The sequence below is a fragment of the Lissotriton vulgaris genome, chromosome 9 (genome assembly GCF_964263255.1).
Source record: "Lissotriton vulgaris chromosome 9, aLisVul1.2, whole genome shotgun sequence".
NCBI classification, from domain to species: Eukaryota; Metazoa; Chordata; class Amphibia; order Caudata; family Salamandridae; genus Lissotriton; species Lissotriton vulgaris.
In genome coordinates, this window is record NC_141697.1 from 1,098,283,956 (window position 1) to 1,098,300,345 (window position 16,390).

Here is a 16,390-nt window from a genome sequence, read left to right on the forward strand (position 1 = left end):
ATATGGTAATAAGACCCACTGTAGATAGTGACCACAATTTGCTGTCTTTAACTCTTAAACACTTGTGGTCAAGACAGAATAGTCTTGCCTCTCCGTGCAAAGTAAAGTCCGCCCAAGAAATTTTTCCATCCAACTGTGGAAGGCGACTCAAATGGCGCAAAGTTGCCCTAGATGAAATAAAAGTCCAGGCTATAGGCACATTACTGGCAGTCTCGGTAACTGAGATGGAGACTTCGCTCTTAGAGCAGTCTGATCCATCCAGAGTCACGTTGCTGTTTCAGGAGACAAAAAATTCTTTAGGCAACCTATTCCTGGCAGCAACACAAGGGGGTAGGGCAACGGGTCGCCAGAGACCAAAGCCGATGCAGGGGTGGTACACTTCCAAGTGCAGGCAAAAGAAGTCTGCCCTAATTAAGGCTGTCAAGGCGAGATCTCAACCCCTAATTCTGCAAGCCAGGAAAGAGTGCAATCTGGTGGTTGCAAATGCAAACAAGGAGTGGGAGGACCAGTATTGGCAGAAACTAAGTGAGGCGAGTGCTGGGCGGGATGCAGCTGGCTTCTGGAGTATCATAAGGGCAAAGAATAGGCCTGATAGTGAACTTATTACTTGCAATATCACTAGTCAGGCATGGTTTGACCATTTTTCTAACCTGTATTACTCCCCCCAGGAGCCCCTGCTATCCCCGCCCTATGTAGTCTCTTATTACCACCCAGAGAAAACTTTATATTTCCCTTTACAGTTAAGGAGGTGGAATATGCCATTACTCGCATTGTGCCGCAAAAGGCAGCCGGCCCTGATGGCATTCCTGGGGATTTGCTTCGTGCCAATTTGCCGAAATGGGGGAACATCATTCACACCTTACTTGTCGCTATTGACAAAGGCACACCAATCCCTGATTCTTGGAAGAGGGCTGAGGTTGTGCCTATCTTTAAAAAGGGTCAGGTGGACGATCCCTCCAATTACCGCCCAATAAGTTTATTGGATTCAACCCAGAAGGTTGTGGGTAAGGTGTTACTCGAGAGAATCCTCCAATCGGCTAACGAAAACGACATTCTCTCTGATTACCAAGCGGGGTTTAGGGCTGGCACTGGCACAATAGAGCAGGCTTTCAGGCTATTATTAATTTATTGGAAAGTAGTTGTCATAGGCAAAGGCAGTCTTTATCTTGCAATTATTGCCTTAAAGACTGTCTTTGACCTTGTGCCTAGAGGACGCCTTTGGGGAGTGTGGCAGACATGGGGATTCCGCCTAATATCTTGTCTATTTTAGTGAGGCTGCATGAAGGCAACTTCGTGCAAGTGAGGTGGGGCATCGAGGGGCAGAAAACCAATAAGATACCGGTGAGGAGAGGGGTCCGTCAGGGATGCGTTCTTGCTCCAACCCTCTTTTCACTTTATGTGAATGAGGTTGTTGAACATCTGCTCGCAAAACCTTCAGATGCACCATCCCTGGCGGGGGAAGCGAGTGCCCTCCCTCCTATTTGCCGATGACAAGCTCCTATTATCTAAGACGCCGGTGGGCCTTCAAGGCCTCCTAGACAACTTTCAGGCTTTTTGTATCCAACGTGGCCTAGTTATCAACACAGAAAAGACTAAATACCTGGTCCTAAATCCCCCCCAAAAATTGGTCCTTCCCCCCGAACTAAACCACGTATCCCCTCGAGAGGGTCACTGTATTTGACTATCTAGGCATTCGTATATCGCATACAATGCCGTGGACCCCCCATCTCTGCAAAATGTTGCTAAATCACAAGAGGGTTACGGGGGCACTCCTTAAAGAACAGCGCTCCTCCATATTTAGACCAATAGCCCCTGTTGTTGATATGTACAAGGCTAGGGGTGTTAGCTCTGCCTTGTATGGAGCAGAGCTTTGGGGCTCCTCTAATATTGATGTGCTTACAAAGTCTGAAATTTTTTTTTTAAGGGCCATTATGTCACTACCAAAGAGTGCCCCAATTATACCCCTGTTGTCAGACCTAGTTTGCCAACCCATCAATGATTTGGCTAAACTCTGGCCGTTGCTTTTATGGGCCAGGCTCTGGCGAGTGCCAGAGCTTGCAAAGTACGCTGAGGGGATAGCGAAAGTACTGTAAATGGCGGGTTGGCAAAAAATAAAATGGCTTAAAGACATTAAATTTCTCATGGGGAAGCTAGGTCTTACCAAAGCCTGGGATAGCCGGTCTTCTCCCCCAAAAGCGACCCTAAAGACCCTTTATTGGAAATGGGTTGCGACTAGAACTAGCACCGACCCAAACCTTGGTAGGCTATCGGAAGAGTTCCTAAGACACAAGGCTGTTCCATCCCGGGAACTCTACCTAGATATTGTATGTAAACCCTATGATAGGGCTCTCTACTTTAGGTTTAGGGTAGGGGCTCTTCCAGTGCGCGCCTTAACTGCTCCCTGGAAGCCCCCTTACCAGACCTCACTTTTTGCCCTTTTTGCCATACCAGCTCAGAGACTGTATTACACATCCTGTTTGCCTGTCCGGCTTATGTACTTCCTAGACGTAGGTGGTTAAAACCTATCTGTCGGGCAATGGGCACCAGACACTCAAGTGAGGCATACCGTATCTTAATAGCAGACACGCGGTCACTGTATGTCTGTGGTGTCTCTAAGTTCTTATCATGGACTTGGTCCATTAGAGTTAAAAGGCTAGCACTGAATGTTTAATCCTTTTTTAACCAATGGTTAACTTTAAAATTTTTAACTGTGTTTTTATTTTATCTGATATTTAAAAGTTTTTAAATGAATGTAATTAACGGTATGTTATAATTTTGTGCAAATGTGATATTATATTGTGAAGCTTTTATGATATGATTTTATTGAAATAAAGCCTTTGAACTTGAACTTGATTAGTTTTCTGTTCAGCAAGCGCTGCAATTTATTTTGTTCTGTAGGCTTTATGCACAATTGAGGTTGAGGAATATTTCACTCTTGTTTTGTGGTCTGAATTCAATTCAAGGTAGGCGGGCCTAACTGTATTTACAATTGTTGTTTTCTGATCAAATTTGTCTTGGTATAACTTCTTTTCAATGAGATTCTAAGTAATTAAGATTTTTGATGGATTTCTAGTTATTTTAACTCTGTTAACTTTTATTGTATGTCCCTTAATTACTATTTTATGGTTTTCTTCATATGAAATGAAATAAACAAAATTGATTGATTGAATACATCTAAGTTAAAGATTCTTCTTGATGACCATTCATCCAATAAAATGGTTTTCTTTAGTTTGGAAGCTACCCAAACTACATACCTTCATGTTTAAAACTGCACATCAACAACTTCTTTTGGGTCAAGATCCAAGAAGTGAGCTAGGAGCAGTTTACAACATATAAAATCTAAGCTATGGAAATTCCTATAGGTAAACGTGTCAACAGTAGTCCAAAGGAGCTGAGTCGTACAGTGGTGGCCATGTATGAGAGTAATAAAAGCTTGTGTACTAATAGGCACATTTTCATATTCAGCAATATAAGACTTCCTGATGTTTTGCCATCTGAAGCTCAGCCATTTTGAGGCAGGTTATTCCTTGAAAAGATTAAGGTTTTAGTAGATTTGCCCATACTATTTGCACTCTTCACCACATGGACAGTCTACAATTTTAACCATCTAAAAAAGCTCCAGCCTTTTTCTAACATACTAAGAAGTTCATTCTTGTCAATTGAAAATAAGGCCTTTATTAGGCAGTGGATTAATAAAGCTTTGCTTCAACTACACAGAGATTGTTGCAGCCTTGAACTTGAATTCTGTGAAGACTAAATGGTCCAATGCTCAATAACTACCTAGTGTTTGACTTGTATGGGGCCAACTTTGTTCAGTCTTATATTTTGTGATGATGGAATGACAGAATAAAAACTAAATACAAACATTCAGCATTGATATAAGCCAGGAAGATACTTTTATGGACCAAGTAAAGTAGGGACATTGAAGTCTCATTTGGGCTGCATCAGCCCTGTGAGAAGGATGGTTTAGTTTTGCAGCAACAGGGGTTTCCTGCTGAGAGTTGTTACCTCACAGAGGTGAATCCAACAATAATATGGAAACCATAGCATGCTCTCTTGTACTGTTACGCTTGACTGGGTGAGGGTCTCAGGACCAGTAATGTTGTAAATAACATTTTAACAATTCTGGGGTTTTTGTGGACTTTTGAATCTGAAATAGGGTATATGCTCCTTATAGCAGTTTGGGCTCTTCATGATGGGACCATTTTTTTTATTAACCAACCCTCCTGTTTTTTACTTCAATGTGTCAGAACCCCCCAAATAAGCTTCTCATTTGTGACATTCAGAGTGTCACAAATCTTTGGCAGTTCCTACTTTGCAGCATGCCTTAATCCAGGATAATTTCCTCCAGCCTTCTGAGTTTTGACCTTTCAGATTGCTCCAACTGAAGTTATTTTACATAACTGGGAAGTTCCTCTGAGGAAACTGCCTAAATAATCTATTTTTTCCACTTAGCTTTTGGTTCTTGTTGGGTGGATGAAGGAAAAGACAGGAACTACCTTTATGACATGAAGAGAAAGTCCAGATCTCTGAAATTTGGGGTTTCTTGCTATGTGAAACCACTGGGTGACCTATTGATGATGAGCACCATTACGTTTCAAAGACTGTGTTCCCTCTCAGAGGGGGCACAGAAGACCCTTGTAATCTGAATATAGTTCTGAAGCAATGATTTAGTGGGTGGCTGGGTCAAGACACAGAGAGAACCTATGCTATTGGGTCTTAGAGAAACAGTTCCCAGACACAGTTTATGGTTCATAATTCAATCAGAATAGGCAAGCACGCTGTTAGGTAGTCTCAAACAGTATAATACCCAGGTTTCTGCACCATGAAAGAAGAACATTGGAAAAGCATGTAAATCAGCTGACCAGAACAGATGGTTATTACATACATACCCAGGTTAACCATCATCCCTTACAAAGGAAAAAAAGAGGGCAACAAAAGCAATAACTATTACAGTCTTAAATATAGATTAATGTTGCTTTATGCCTTTGTGCTAATATTAGTATCAGGCAATATATTAACCCCAACGTTCAGACGTTGCACTATCTCCATAATGGAACTGTGAAATATTAGACTGTAACCTCAAATTTGATGGTGATCTCGCATGTCCAAAAAAGCTCAATAATTAGTAGACTGATACAAGTGGAATAGCTCACAACAGGATGTCAGAAAGAGTAAGAATTCTGCCTGGTTTACAAAGTGCCTAAAGACTCGGATGTTTAATTACCCAGACTCTTGTGACTTGCACCAGTAACTGGATACCCTTCCTTGCAGGCTAATATAGATGGGCTATATCATGATTTTGTTGCAGTACACTAATTATTGAACTAGTGTACTGGGTAGTTATAGGTTGGTCAGCTGTTTCATAGGTAAAGTATTTTTATGTTGCTAATAACTTTGGCCTTGTTTGATAAAACTTCAAGAAACATTCTAAAAATGTCCTATGTTTTGACTTATTTGTGCATTGAAAGTTTTAGGGTGATCCGTCAAAGAGGGACAAGAAAAAAGGAGGGCCCAAAATGCAAAACTCCTATGCATTTTTCCTAGGCTTGCAGAATTACACCAAATTTGACTGAAATCTAGATCTAGGTCCACAGATTTTGCTTTTTGTAATTTGGTGTAAACCCATTCAGTAGTAGAGAAATGAGGGTTAAAAAATGTAGAGATCTTGCAAGAGTCCCTCAAGCTCAATTAAAAGAAAATAGAGCATTCTGATTGGTACGGGGAACATTTGGTGACAGCAGGAGTGAGTGTGCTGATTGGCAACCGGCAACCTGAGGAAAATGTTGCTGGCAGCAATTACAGAACTAATGGACTTAGTCCCCTGCCCTGAAGTGTTCAATGGAGAAAATTTAAGGGCACCAGAGTAAGGATACCCTGCCCCCTTTGGAATATATATATATATATATATATTTATTTTAGTGGTGTTGTCGAAGGAAATGTATTTGAAGGAAGGCAGTTGTCAGCTAAATCATAGACAGTACCCCATTGCCAGGCACTCTAAAATGAAACGCAACAAGAATAGTACCCTCCTATCCTTTTGTGTATTGGACACCATTCCTGTGAGAGAGAGAGAGAGAGAGAGGGGGGTGACAGAGTATTGGAGCTTAGGCTCCTTGAATCAAGTACAATAATAGATTATCATACTGTGCACCCTATAGGACACAATGGCGATGAAGAACTGGGGGTACATCTGGGATGAATAGATAACCAGACCTTCAATTTACATTAAGAAGCTGCAAACGGAAAGTCATATAGATTTTAAACAATGTTTTTATTCTCACTGCTGCTGGTTAATATTGAGTTGTTGCAGATATTATGTTGTTTCTTCACTTGATGCTTAATGAGTATTTTTTGCGTATATCTTTTGCAGATTTCCCTGTAATTATTGTGAGGCAAATAGAAGGCAAAATGAGTGACAGATATCTTTAATAGGACTGGAAGCCGTCGTTGTAGAGATGATATAAAAATTGATTGATAGAAAGAACTGTCACACACACAAGAGGATCAGCCTATTTGGGATCAAGTTTTAGTACACCACAAATGATATTTTGAAGCTGGCCATGCCAACAGAGGCAATTAGGCAATGAGTTAAAAAATACCCCTTAATGTTTGTTAATTGAAGGGTTATCAACCATGAGGTACCTGGTACAGCAAATACTGAACCAAAGCCCACTGGGGCAGTATTGTTAGTAATTTTTGCTTACCGTGATTTACTCGCTGTTTATTTCCTAAAACAAAATTAGCAATGGACTTGAATGTGGTGTCCTAATTCCCTGTTTATGGAATATGGCAACAACAGATTTGGCCAGTGCGTACTTGTACAGTAAGGGAGCACATATTAGCAAAGCAATTACCAGTGTGGTTAGCAACATTGTAAGCCCTGTCATGTTTAAAGTTGGGTGATTGAATATAAACAATGCTGGGCAGAATAGGTGTGAACAGCGCGCACTTGCGCATGGAGCAAGCGTATATTAACAGAGTGAATATCAGCGCTGTTTAGGCGTTAGTGTAAGTCCTGTTACACATATAGTTTTCACGACTGAATTGAAAACTTTATTGATTAAGCAATGAAGTAAGGAATTGATGGTTTCCTTTCTGTAACACAAAGAAAGGTTTTTTATGTGATTGTCACACTTGCTAGAATACAGAAAGCTGTAAATAGTAAAACAGCATCGCAATTTGTGAGTGCAAAGAAATTGTGCACTTTGTAACCAGGAAGTCTGGTTACACTGTCTGTTACACTATTTAAACTGCATTACGCTGCAACATTGTTACTCCTGAACAAGGAGCTTTGTGCTCTGAAACGTGAAGAGTTGCATTGCCAGGAATAAACTTTCTTGAAAGCACTTTGGTCATGGTGTGTTGTTCTTGTAAGAGGATATGACGCATGTTGGAGGTGTAGGGGCTTGCCAACCCACCCCACCCGACCACAGCCTGTCATCACTAAGAGGCTTGGGTTCAGTGCGAACAGGAGTGCTGGACTATATATATATATATATATATATATATATATATATATATATATATATATATATATATATATATATATATATATATATATATATATATATATATATATATCTATATATATCTATATATATATATATATATATATATATATATATATATATATATATATATATATATATATATAACCAATATCCACTCCAAAGAAAGGGGATGATGACCCAGTGTGGGAGCTTTGAAATCTTTATTCAGTCGTTCTAAATCGAACGCGTTTGAGGTGTAACCAGCCTTGTTCATATATATATAAAAATATCTGCACTGGCCTTGCACAAGGAAAAATAAATATAGTTTGCCCAATTCTGATAGAACCACAGTGGGTGCTTTATTGTTCAGTAGATTCTGATAGACCCACACAGGTTCTTCCGGAATTGGGCATACAGCATTTTTTTTAGTGTGAGGAAAGTACAGTCTTAATCAGCTGTTGTCCATCCCTGCCTGCCGAGGCCGCCCTGTCAAGGTTGCCATGCTCCCATGAACGTAAAAGCAGTGTTTCAATATATGTGTGTGTGTGTGTGTGTGTGTGTGGGTGTGTTTGTAAAACTGAAAATATCCAAAAGTTAAATTAACATTAAAGTCAGGTGTAATTAAATTTCAGTTAAAATAAAATCTTAGAAATTCACTGAAAGTAATGTTATAGTTAGGTACATTTGTCAGTGTGAACATTAACATTTGGAACTACAAATAAAACACAAAAATTCACCAGTTATAGTTAGCAGCATTAACTATAACTTGCACCCGCCATGCGCTATTTATGACCTCACATAAAACATCACTCATGACATGTTCTATGACCTCATTTATGACATCACTGATGACATCTCAAATGAGATCAATGATTTCTACTATACTCCATACCACCTTCAGGTCATTAAGTTTCAAACGGATGATCGCAGCTTTTGCTGTGAGCTTATTATTGTTAAAGGTCTATTTGGAGTATAGTTTCCAAAATGATATCCAGAACTAATGTACCCCTTCTCATATAATTTCCAAGAATATTACGCTGGGAAAAATGTCCAGTGCATGACAATTCAGAAAAACAGTGTCTGATATCTGTGATGTCGAAATTCGTCCTTAAAAAAGGAGCTCTATAAAGTACTGGATCATTGCCTCTTGGAGGTTAGCTAAACTGAATGTGTGAAAAGGAAAGATGGCGGCACAAATTTAATGCTACAAATTGTTATGTAAATACATGAAAAATTGGCTCTACTGCTAAATGAAAAGCTAAATCTGAATACTTGTTAAAGAACTATAATTGTGTCCAACCTCTTGAAGCCAGCAGAGAAGATACGAAACTAAATCAAGCAATGCACACTAGAACTTCCACAGTAGCCAGATATTAGTCAACTGAGAATCTGCTGAAGGCAGCCCTCTGGGGTTTATAAGAGAACTGGCTCAAAGAACATGCAACACTGAATAAGGGCAGTGGATATTGGTACAGCATATAGCCTCATGTCTCCCTTCCCATAAGATTTTTATCATTTTAACTCAGAAATCTAGACAAATTAACCAGAGGCTGTGTGATTGGCTTTAGGCATCATTGTGACTTGCTCCCTCTTGATTAAAATCATATTCAGAGTTTTCAGTTTTTGCTAGCAGATCACCATCTGCTGCACGTAGATCTGCTGCCATTTTAGGGCACATTTAACGTGGGCTTTATTCTCGAACATACGTGGGGTCATTGATTTTTATTAACCAATGGCGATAGTCAAAACGGAGGCCCTTTATCCCTCACCAGGGACAGACACAATGTGGGGGCAGTCAGTGAGGAGCTGTGTAATACCTAATCTATTATGATTAAGGCGTCTTCTGAATATTAAAACCCATTAAGAAGATTGCCAGTATGAAATGTTGGGGCTAATATCTGCAAAAGAACACTGTTATCAGCATACCAGACTTAAAAATAGAAGGACTCCAGCTCTCTAAACCCGTTGACGTTCCATGCCCTATGCATCAATAAGAGAAACTCCTAATTTTGGCAACTCTCCTCACCCTCACCTGAAAATTCTTCCTTTCTTCTTTAAAAGATAGGTATTCTTAGGAAACGTGCATATTTATGTAACTGCAATTCTTAGATGACTCTTGAAGTAGAACTGCTTGCCAAATTATGGGTATAAAACCCAACATTGAAGATGAACAGGCAAGTGCTTCTGCTTTCTTTAACATGAACGGACATGCTTGAACTTCATTCTTTTGTTTAACTGTACAATGTCTTAGAAAGTTGAACATGGGGCAAAGTTTTACATTCGCAGCATCTGAAGCAGACATCATAGACTCCACATGCTTTAATGCGATGGACTATAAGCATCTATATTGTGCACAAGGACATCCCTTACCAGGACTCCGGCAGGTCATGCAGTGTGCTCCAGTACCCTAATGGCTTTCCATGTCCACTGGTTCAGCGCTGAGTTACAGGTAGCCATCAGGAAGTCAACAATTTCCTATTCTCCTGCTCCAGTAGTGCAGAGTGGGTGAGACAGTGCTTCCCATGCCTGGGGACTGTCATTTGCACAGGGCCATAAAGGACAGTTCCTGGGGCTCCCCAGAGATTTGGCTAACTTGCACTTCCAGTTCCCTCACCCCTAATGTGTAATTATGTAGAACATTTGACAGCACTTCTAGAACCCTCATATGTACCAACAGCCACATGTGCTCCCTTGAGTGATCTCAAAATTCCAGTTGGGATTTTTCTGGTGCTGCCCACACATGGAGCTCATACAGCCTTCTAAAATGTCTCACACCAGTGGGTAGATGTTTTTATGATAACTCCTGCATCTTTGGCAAAAATGACATAGGGATTTCCTTTTTGAGCAACTGATGATGCACTTAGCCTCAGTAGTGGTTTTTGGAGCCTTCAGCTTCCCACAATTTGAGTTTATTCTTAGAGACTTTCAGGGGCTTTTTCTACAGACTTTGGCACTACTACTTCCTTCCTTTTAGTAGAAATGATCTGTAAATGCCTGTACCAGATCTGCTAGTCAGCCTTATTAGTCTCAAGAACTGGGATCTCTCTGCAGCAACACCCCATAGTCCTCTTGGCACTTCATCTTTCCTGTCTGCACTTCCCAAGGGCCCAAAGATTTTATCCGCCTGTAGGGTGCCTGTGTGTCAAGCATAAAATATAGCACAGACTCCTAGATTACCCATCACCAGGACCAACCCATAGATTTTCACCCTTCACCCGGGGTCCCTTAATGACTCCATGTGGGAGATGAGGAGCTACTACCAATAGTTGGAGAATGAGTCCAACAAAAGTCCAAAAAGTACATGTCTAGGGTAGGTCTTACCCCGCTAGCCAGGTATTCATTCTCCATGTGGGCCTGTTCTTCCCCTCACTGACAGTTTCAGAGTTCTAGAAGGTGGGAGTCCTCACTCAATCAAGGGATGGCACATTGCCCATCAACCCCTACCTTGTGCTTCCAGAGAGCAGTCCCCTCCTTTTCTAATCCCATGTGCATCATTATTGGAAAAACAAAGATGGCAGCTCGAATGGACAATGTAGCATACCTCTCTTCTCAGGCAGTCTTCCCCACCTCAAGTACTGTTTCTTCCCTCCCAGTCTTGAAAGAAACCCACTCCTGGTGACTGCACCCAAAGGTCTGCTTGACTTCCCTTTGTCCCACATGAGAAGATGCTTCCTGTACTTGTATGAGAGATCCAGCTAATAGTTTATAGAAAGTCCACCTCTGCCGCCTTCCTCTCCCCGAAGAAGGCTAGCCTTCTTGGATGTAACTGTTGTTCCATGCGGAGATTTGTCTGCCATGAAACAAGAATTTCAATAAGGCTGTCTAATCTAATACAAACAATTGACTGTGGATATGCATTTGCGATTGAGAACTTTGTAGGAAAATATAAGCTAATGAAATTACTACCTCATGCCTATTGATGAATGTATTCTAGGTACACTTTCCAGAAAATTTTAATAGAATTTAAACACAATCAATTTTACACTTCCACCAAGAAGAAAAGGGGGTATTTCTTTTTGAATTGTTACTTGAATTATTAGACTTTATGATGTCTTGTCTGCCGTAATCTGGGCCCCATCTGCTATAGTGCTACCTGTGTGCATATGTCAGTATGAGTGAGATAAGTTGTCCTCTCCCAACCACTACAGGGGGGCAGATATATGTGAAAATGTGTCAATCAAAACTTTCCCAGAGCCATATACGTTAGATGTATGCATAATCCAACCTTCTTTTAAAAGCTAGTAACTGACAGTTGCTGCTCAAATATATTTTAACATAAGCTTACAGTGTGAGAGACTGCATAGGGATTCTCACTCACAGCAGAGGCCAAAAAAGAAGGTCCAAAAGTAAATAAAGTGGATGGTTTCACAGATCAGCATCTGCTTCCCTACATATCCTAAGCTGAAATATACAGAAAATGTGTATTCTCACAATTTAAGTTTAAATATTTATACAGAGATTTAGAGAATATCATGTTTGTATATTTTCATATAACATTACCAGAAATTCCCCAGAGATAAACTTATGCTATGTTGTGTAAGGAATGCCCAATTTAAAAATACATGCATTTTAATCTATCTTGTGACTGTTTAACTGGAACCATGGCCATAAAGTGCTCCTCTCATTCAATGAAGATAGTGAATGTCGTAGTCCAAGGCCCACTACTAACTCTGATTAATTAGTACTAAATGACATTGCTTTGATTAGTTATATAATAATGAGTCGCAATTGTTGATGACAGTCAGATTCAGGCAAGAAACATTATCCCATATATACGTATATACATTCTAAATTTTGCACATATGTATCACTATGAGAATAACCATATACATACATGTGTGTTGGTATGAAAATGCAATTAAAATCGACTACAACACTAAAAGATAAACAACAGGGGTTATACAGCAAGATCAGGTAGGAAAATTCTAGGAAGGTAGGGTTGTGCTGGAAAGTAACTAGAGTGCTTGTAAAATACATTCATTGCTACATGCACAGACTGGGCAACATCGTGTGTACCCTGTGCAGGGCAACATTTCACAAGCAGCATATAAGGCTATTGTTAAATGGCTCCACTTGAAGGTACAGAGGATAACCCAGGTTAAAACCATTAGGAAACATGGAACTGATAGGGCATGCAAAGATTATGACAGGAGGTGACTTGGGTTCATTGAGTTTAGTCACATACCTCTTTTCCCTGCCAGGATCATCCAAGATTGAATGAACAATAGAGAAACAGGGAGGAAATTTAGATATGCAATCAGGCATTAGTTGGGACTGTTGGATGTATTGTGTAGGAGAAAGATGTTAATTTACTGTAAATGCACTATTAGATTGACTTTGATGTGAAATCCTTATACATTGTCTAATATATTGATGTCAAAGTGAAAGAAACAGAAGAGTGATAACATTAAAACTAAGAATCATTGTTTAATGGAAGTTTTAAATGATCATCTATACAATTTGCTGCACAATAAATAGAAAATCTGAACAACTATAATAGCCACACATGCAGGAATGTATGATATTGGCCTTCCTGAAAAAATAAAAATGGTGAACGCTGTTTTTAAAAATCAGCAAGACCATCTCAATGCTGCATATTTGGTAACATATGTTTGCAACACTGAGGTATTTGACTGTTGATGAAAAATGTGCTAAAGCACTGGCTATATGCTTGTATGAAAAGAAATAACTTGAAGAGCTAAATAGGTTCATATTTTTGTGCCTTTTTTGCATTTATATATTTGGCTGGAGCGTTTGCCAAGAGAAACTAATGAATTAAAGATGGATCAATAGAAATAACAGTTATTTTAGAAAAATCTTTTTTAGTAAAGTCTAAAAGTAGGAAATCTTTACTCAAGCAAATTATCCTCTAAAGGTGAATACAAGCATAGTAAGTAAAGGGGGGGAAAGATAATTTTAAATAATACGTATTATTTTTGCTTCATCTCTGGTGTACAACTGCTTGTGATTTTGTTAGAACCTTGTGTACTAAAGACATAACTCCCTGTTCTATTACAGAGAAAAAACCCACCAATTAATAAGATCTGTATGAAGCACAAGTGCTCACCTCTGCATGATGTTCTTCATTTTGCTGCAGCACTTCGATGACAAGTTCAGCAAGACGGATTGTATCTTCAAGTTTTTTGGCAGGAGTGACTAGCCGGCCTACATTTTCTGCAGTATAAGAGTGTGCATTAAAACTGTGCAATTGATCACATATATTTCTGGCCAGTGGCGTCAGATATCTTTATAGTTACATTAAAATTAATAACTTTAAAAAACAATGCTCATGCAAATACTACATATTTAGTACTGGACAGACCATTTATCCACTGTGTTTTTTTAATAAAATGAGAACACAGTGCTCCAGCTCTAAATTTAGAAAACAAATTATATAATGTCTGCTTTTCTTCCATATGAATTTAATTGTGACACTTTATTGAGAAAAATGACAATGTTAAATTCCCCAGAGACAGCATACTATCAATCAATGGAACAGAAACTCCAGATTTCAAAATGTGTCTGTTTGATATCTCCTTTTAACTTCATCTATGTTGGGGAAATATAAATTTTCCATAGCAATATAATTTACCAACCTGAAGCAAACATCACAACTTATGATTGTACACATTACTGAGAGTTGTGGTATTGGGAGCAGGAGAGAGTCTGAGTTGCGGGATCAAAAAGAATCAAGACATCTCTGCAGACTAGTTGTAGGTAAGTCTACTACAAGCAGTTTGATGAGCCTGAAGGAGCTAACCTGGCATCATATAATGTGCCTGTGTTGAAACCTGCAGCTGTATAATGGATTTGCGTTACTGCTTAGGTACGCTTATATGACTACTGCAACCTTCTCTTCTGAGCAACTGCTGTTGAGTTGAAACTATCCTACAAACGTATCACAAACACTAATTCAAGTGCCTCAGTGAGACAACAGGAGAAGAGAAACATTGTAGGAGGTCCCTCCAAGATATTTTTCCGAGAAAGGCAATAGAAAACTAGTGTAACTAAGGCCAGGAAATCTGAGAAGAATTGGAGCTGTTCTGACAATAATTCACTTTGAATGTCTTGTTTTAAGAAATAAACTTGATTCCCTCATTTATGCCTCGAAAGACTTGCTTGATACATTATTAAATTGAGCCAAAACTATTTGGCACAACAAAAAATGCACACCCAACCATGTTTGTAATTCTGAAACTCAAAGAGAGTAATATCTTTAACAAATGTTCTAACACTAAAAAACAAGAACTTTTCAGTCTCACTTGTTTCTTGTGGCAAACATTCAAATGAAGGGGTCCCAAATGTAATGCCAGATACTATTTTCCTGCTTGGACATTACCCACCTATGCACTTTAACAATGAAAAAGAAAAGCACCCTGTCTGTAAACAGTGTTAACACATATGCATAAGCTGTCCATAGGCAATGAAGCTTGGCATTTTGGAATCATTCTTTTGCCATAATTAAGTAAAATACTCCAAAACACTCTTTGGACCACATTTTTTCAGCTGGAGCGCTGGACATTTGTTAAAAAGCATAAATAATAAAATTCTAAAACATTTCAAACAAAATCATTTGAACTCAAACAACAATTATTGTCATGCAAAATGTTATGTAACAAAAATGTTATTTTGTGCTGACATTTAGATTTGAAAATGTTTGATATGCCAGACATTGCTAGACAAAGAAATGTGGACATATTCTTGCAATAGCCAAAAACCCACAATGTAAATGAAATTGAAGTAGGTTCCTTGGTGGAAAGTCTTCTAAATAACAAACAAAACAAAGATAAAGAACAGAATGAATGGTAAACAACTAAACTAGATAAGGCTTTGAAAGAAAGAAATCGATTACAGTACTTGGTGTATGCCTAGGCATGCCTTTGTGCCTCTGACTTAAGGTGTTAGCCTGCGTTTGAATGGGTGGAGGCACAGGTGGTGGTTTTGACATAGATTTAGGCCGGCGAGCTGGAAATGCATGATGGAGAGAAATAGGAAAATGAAAGAAGCATGTGACTTTATAAACAGAGACAAATGAATGACAAAGTTTAAAAGAATGGTAGACCGAAATGGACAAACACAAATTTAGGCGAAAACTAACTCGCCCTCTACATACACTACAGTACTATCACTACAACACGTAGTTAGTATTTCCTACACCGAATATAACACTTAAACCACTTTTATAATGGTTATTGATGAACTTTTGAAAATGTTTAAAATATAGAGTGGCTTTAAACATCTTATTTGTTGATTCGCCTTTTTAAAAGTACCATATTGAAACATTTTAAAAAGGGAAAAACAGGCACTGGGAGGAATTGTTTTTAGCTTTTTGATTGTTTATGTATGAACATTTTGTATGAGCCTTTAACATTTCTTCATGATCCTGCCAGTAACTATGTTATACATATTTACATGGGGTCTACAAACCCACATTAAGGATGAATGGGATGTTTTGGCAAAAAGATGGATGATGTCTTTAATGTACAGTCATACTAACTGGGAAAAAGCTAATATTATAATCGTAGTAGTACTTATAATAGCAGTACCTGTAGCAGTGCTTGTAGTAGTGACATTAGTAATAATTTTTATTATTCTCAATATTAAGATTAATATAAATGCTGCTAGTATTGTTGTCACCAACACTGCTATTACAATTATTACTACCACTTATACTTCTTTTGCTACACTGGCTCTTATTAGTATTAACACCACTACTACTAAAATTACAACTACTACTAATAATAATAATAATGAATATAATAATATGCTTTTTGTAAAATGTGTGTGTGCAGGAAACACAGGAAGTGGTCTGTGCTGACACTTTACTTTTCAAACAATTAAAGCACACTAATTCTGCTCTTCAGTCCTGTATAAGGTAATGGTTTGTCTTCAATAGG

At 38.8% G+C, this 16,390-nt stretch overlaps 1 protein-coding gene across 7 annotated transcripts in view; it reads right to left on the reverse strand.

The window, feature by feature from the left end:
* Positions 1–16,390, reverse strand: part of CADPS (calcium dependent secretion activator) — a 1,556,059-nt gene that overhangs the window by 558,871 nt on the left and 980,798 nt on the right. For all 7 annotated transcript variants that reach the window (XM_086939080.1, XM_086939079.1, XM_086939076.1 and 4 more), the window contains one exon: positions 13,561–13,667. In XM_086939080.1, coding sequence (XP_086795206.1) covers positions 13,561–13,667 — 107 coding nt within the window. The remainder of the gene's footprint in view (positions 1–13,560; positions 13,668–16,390) is intronic.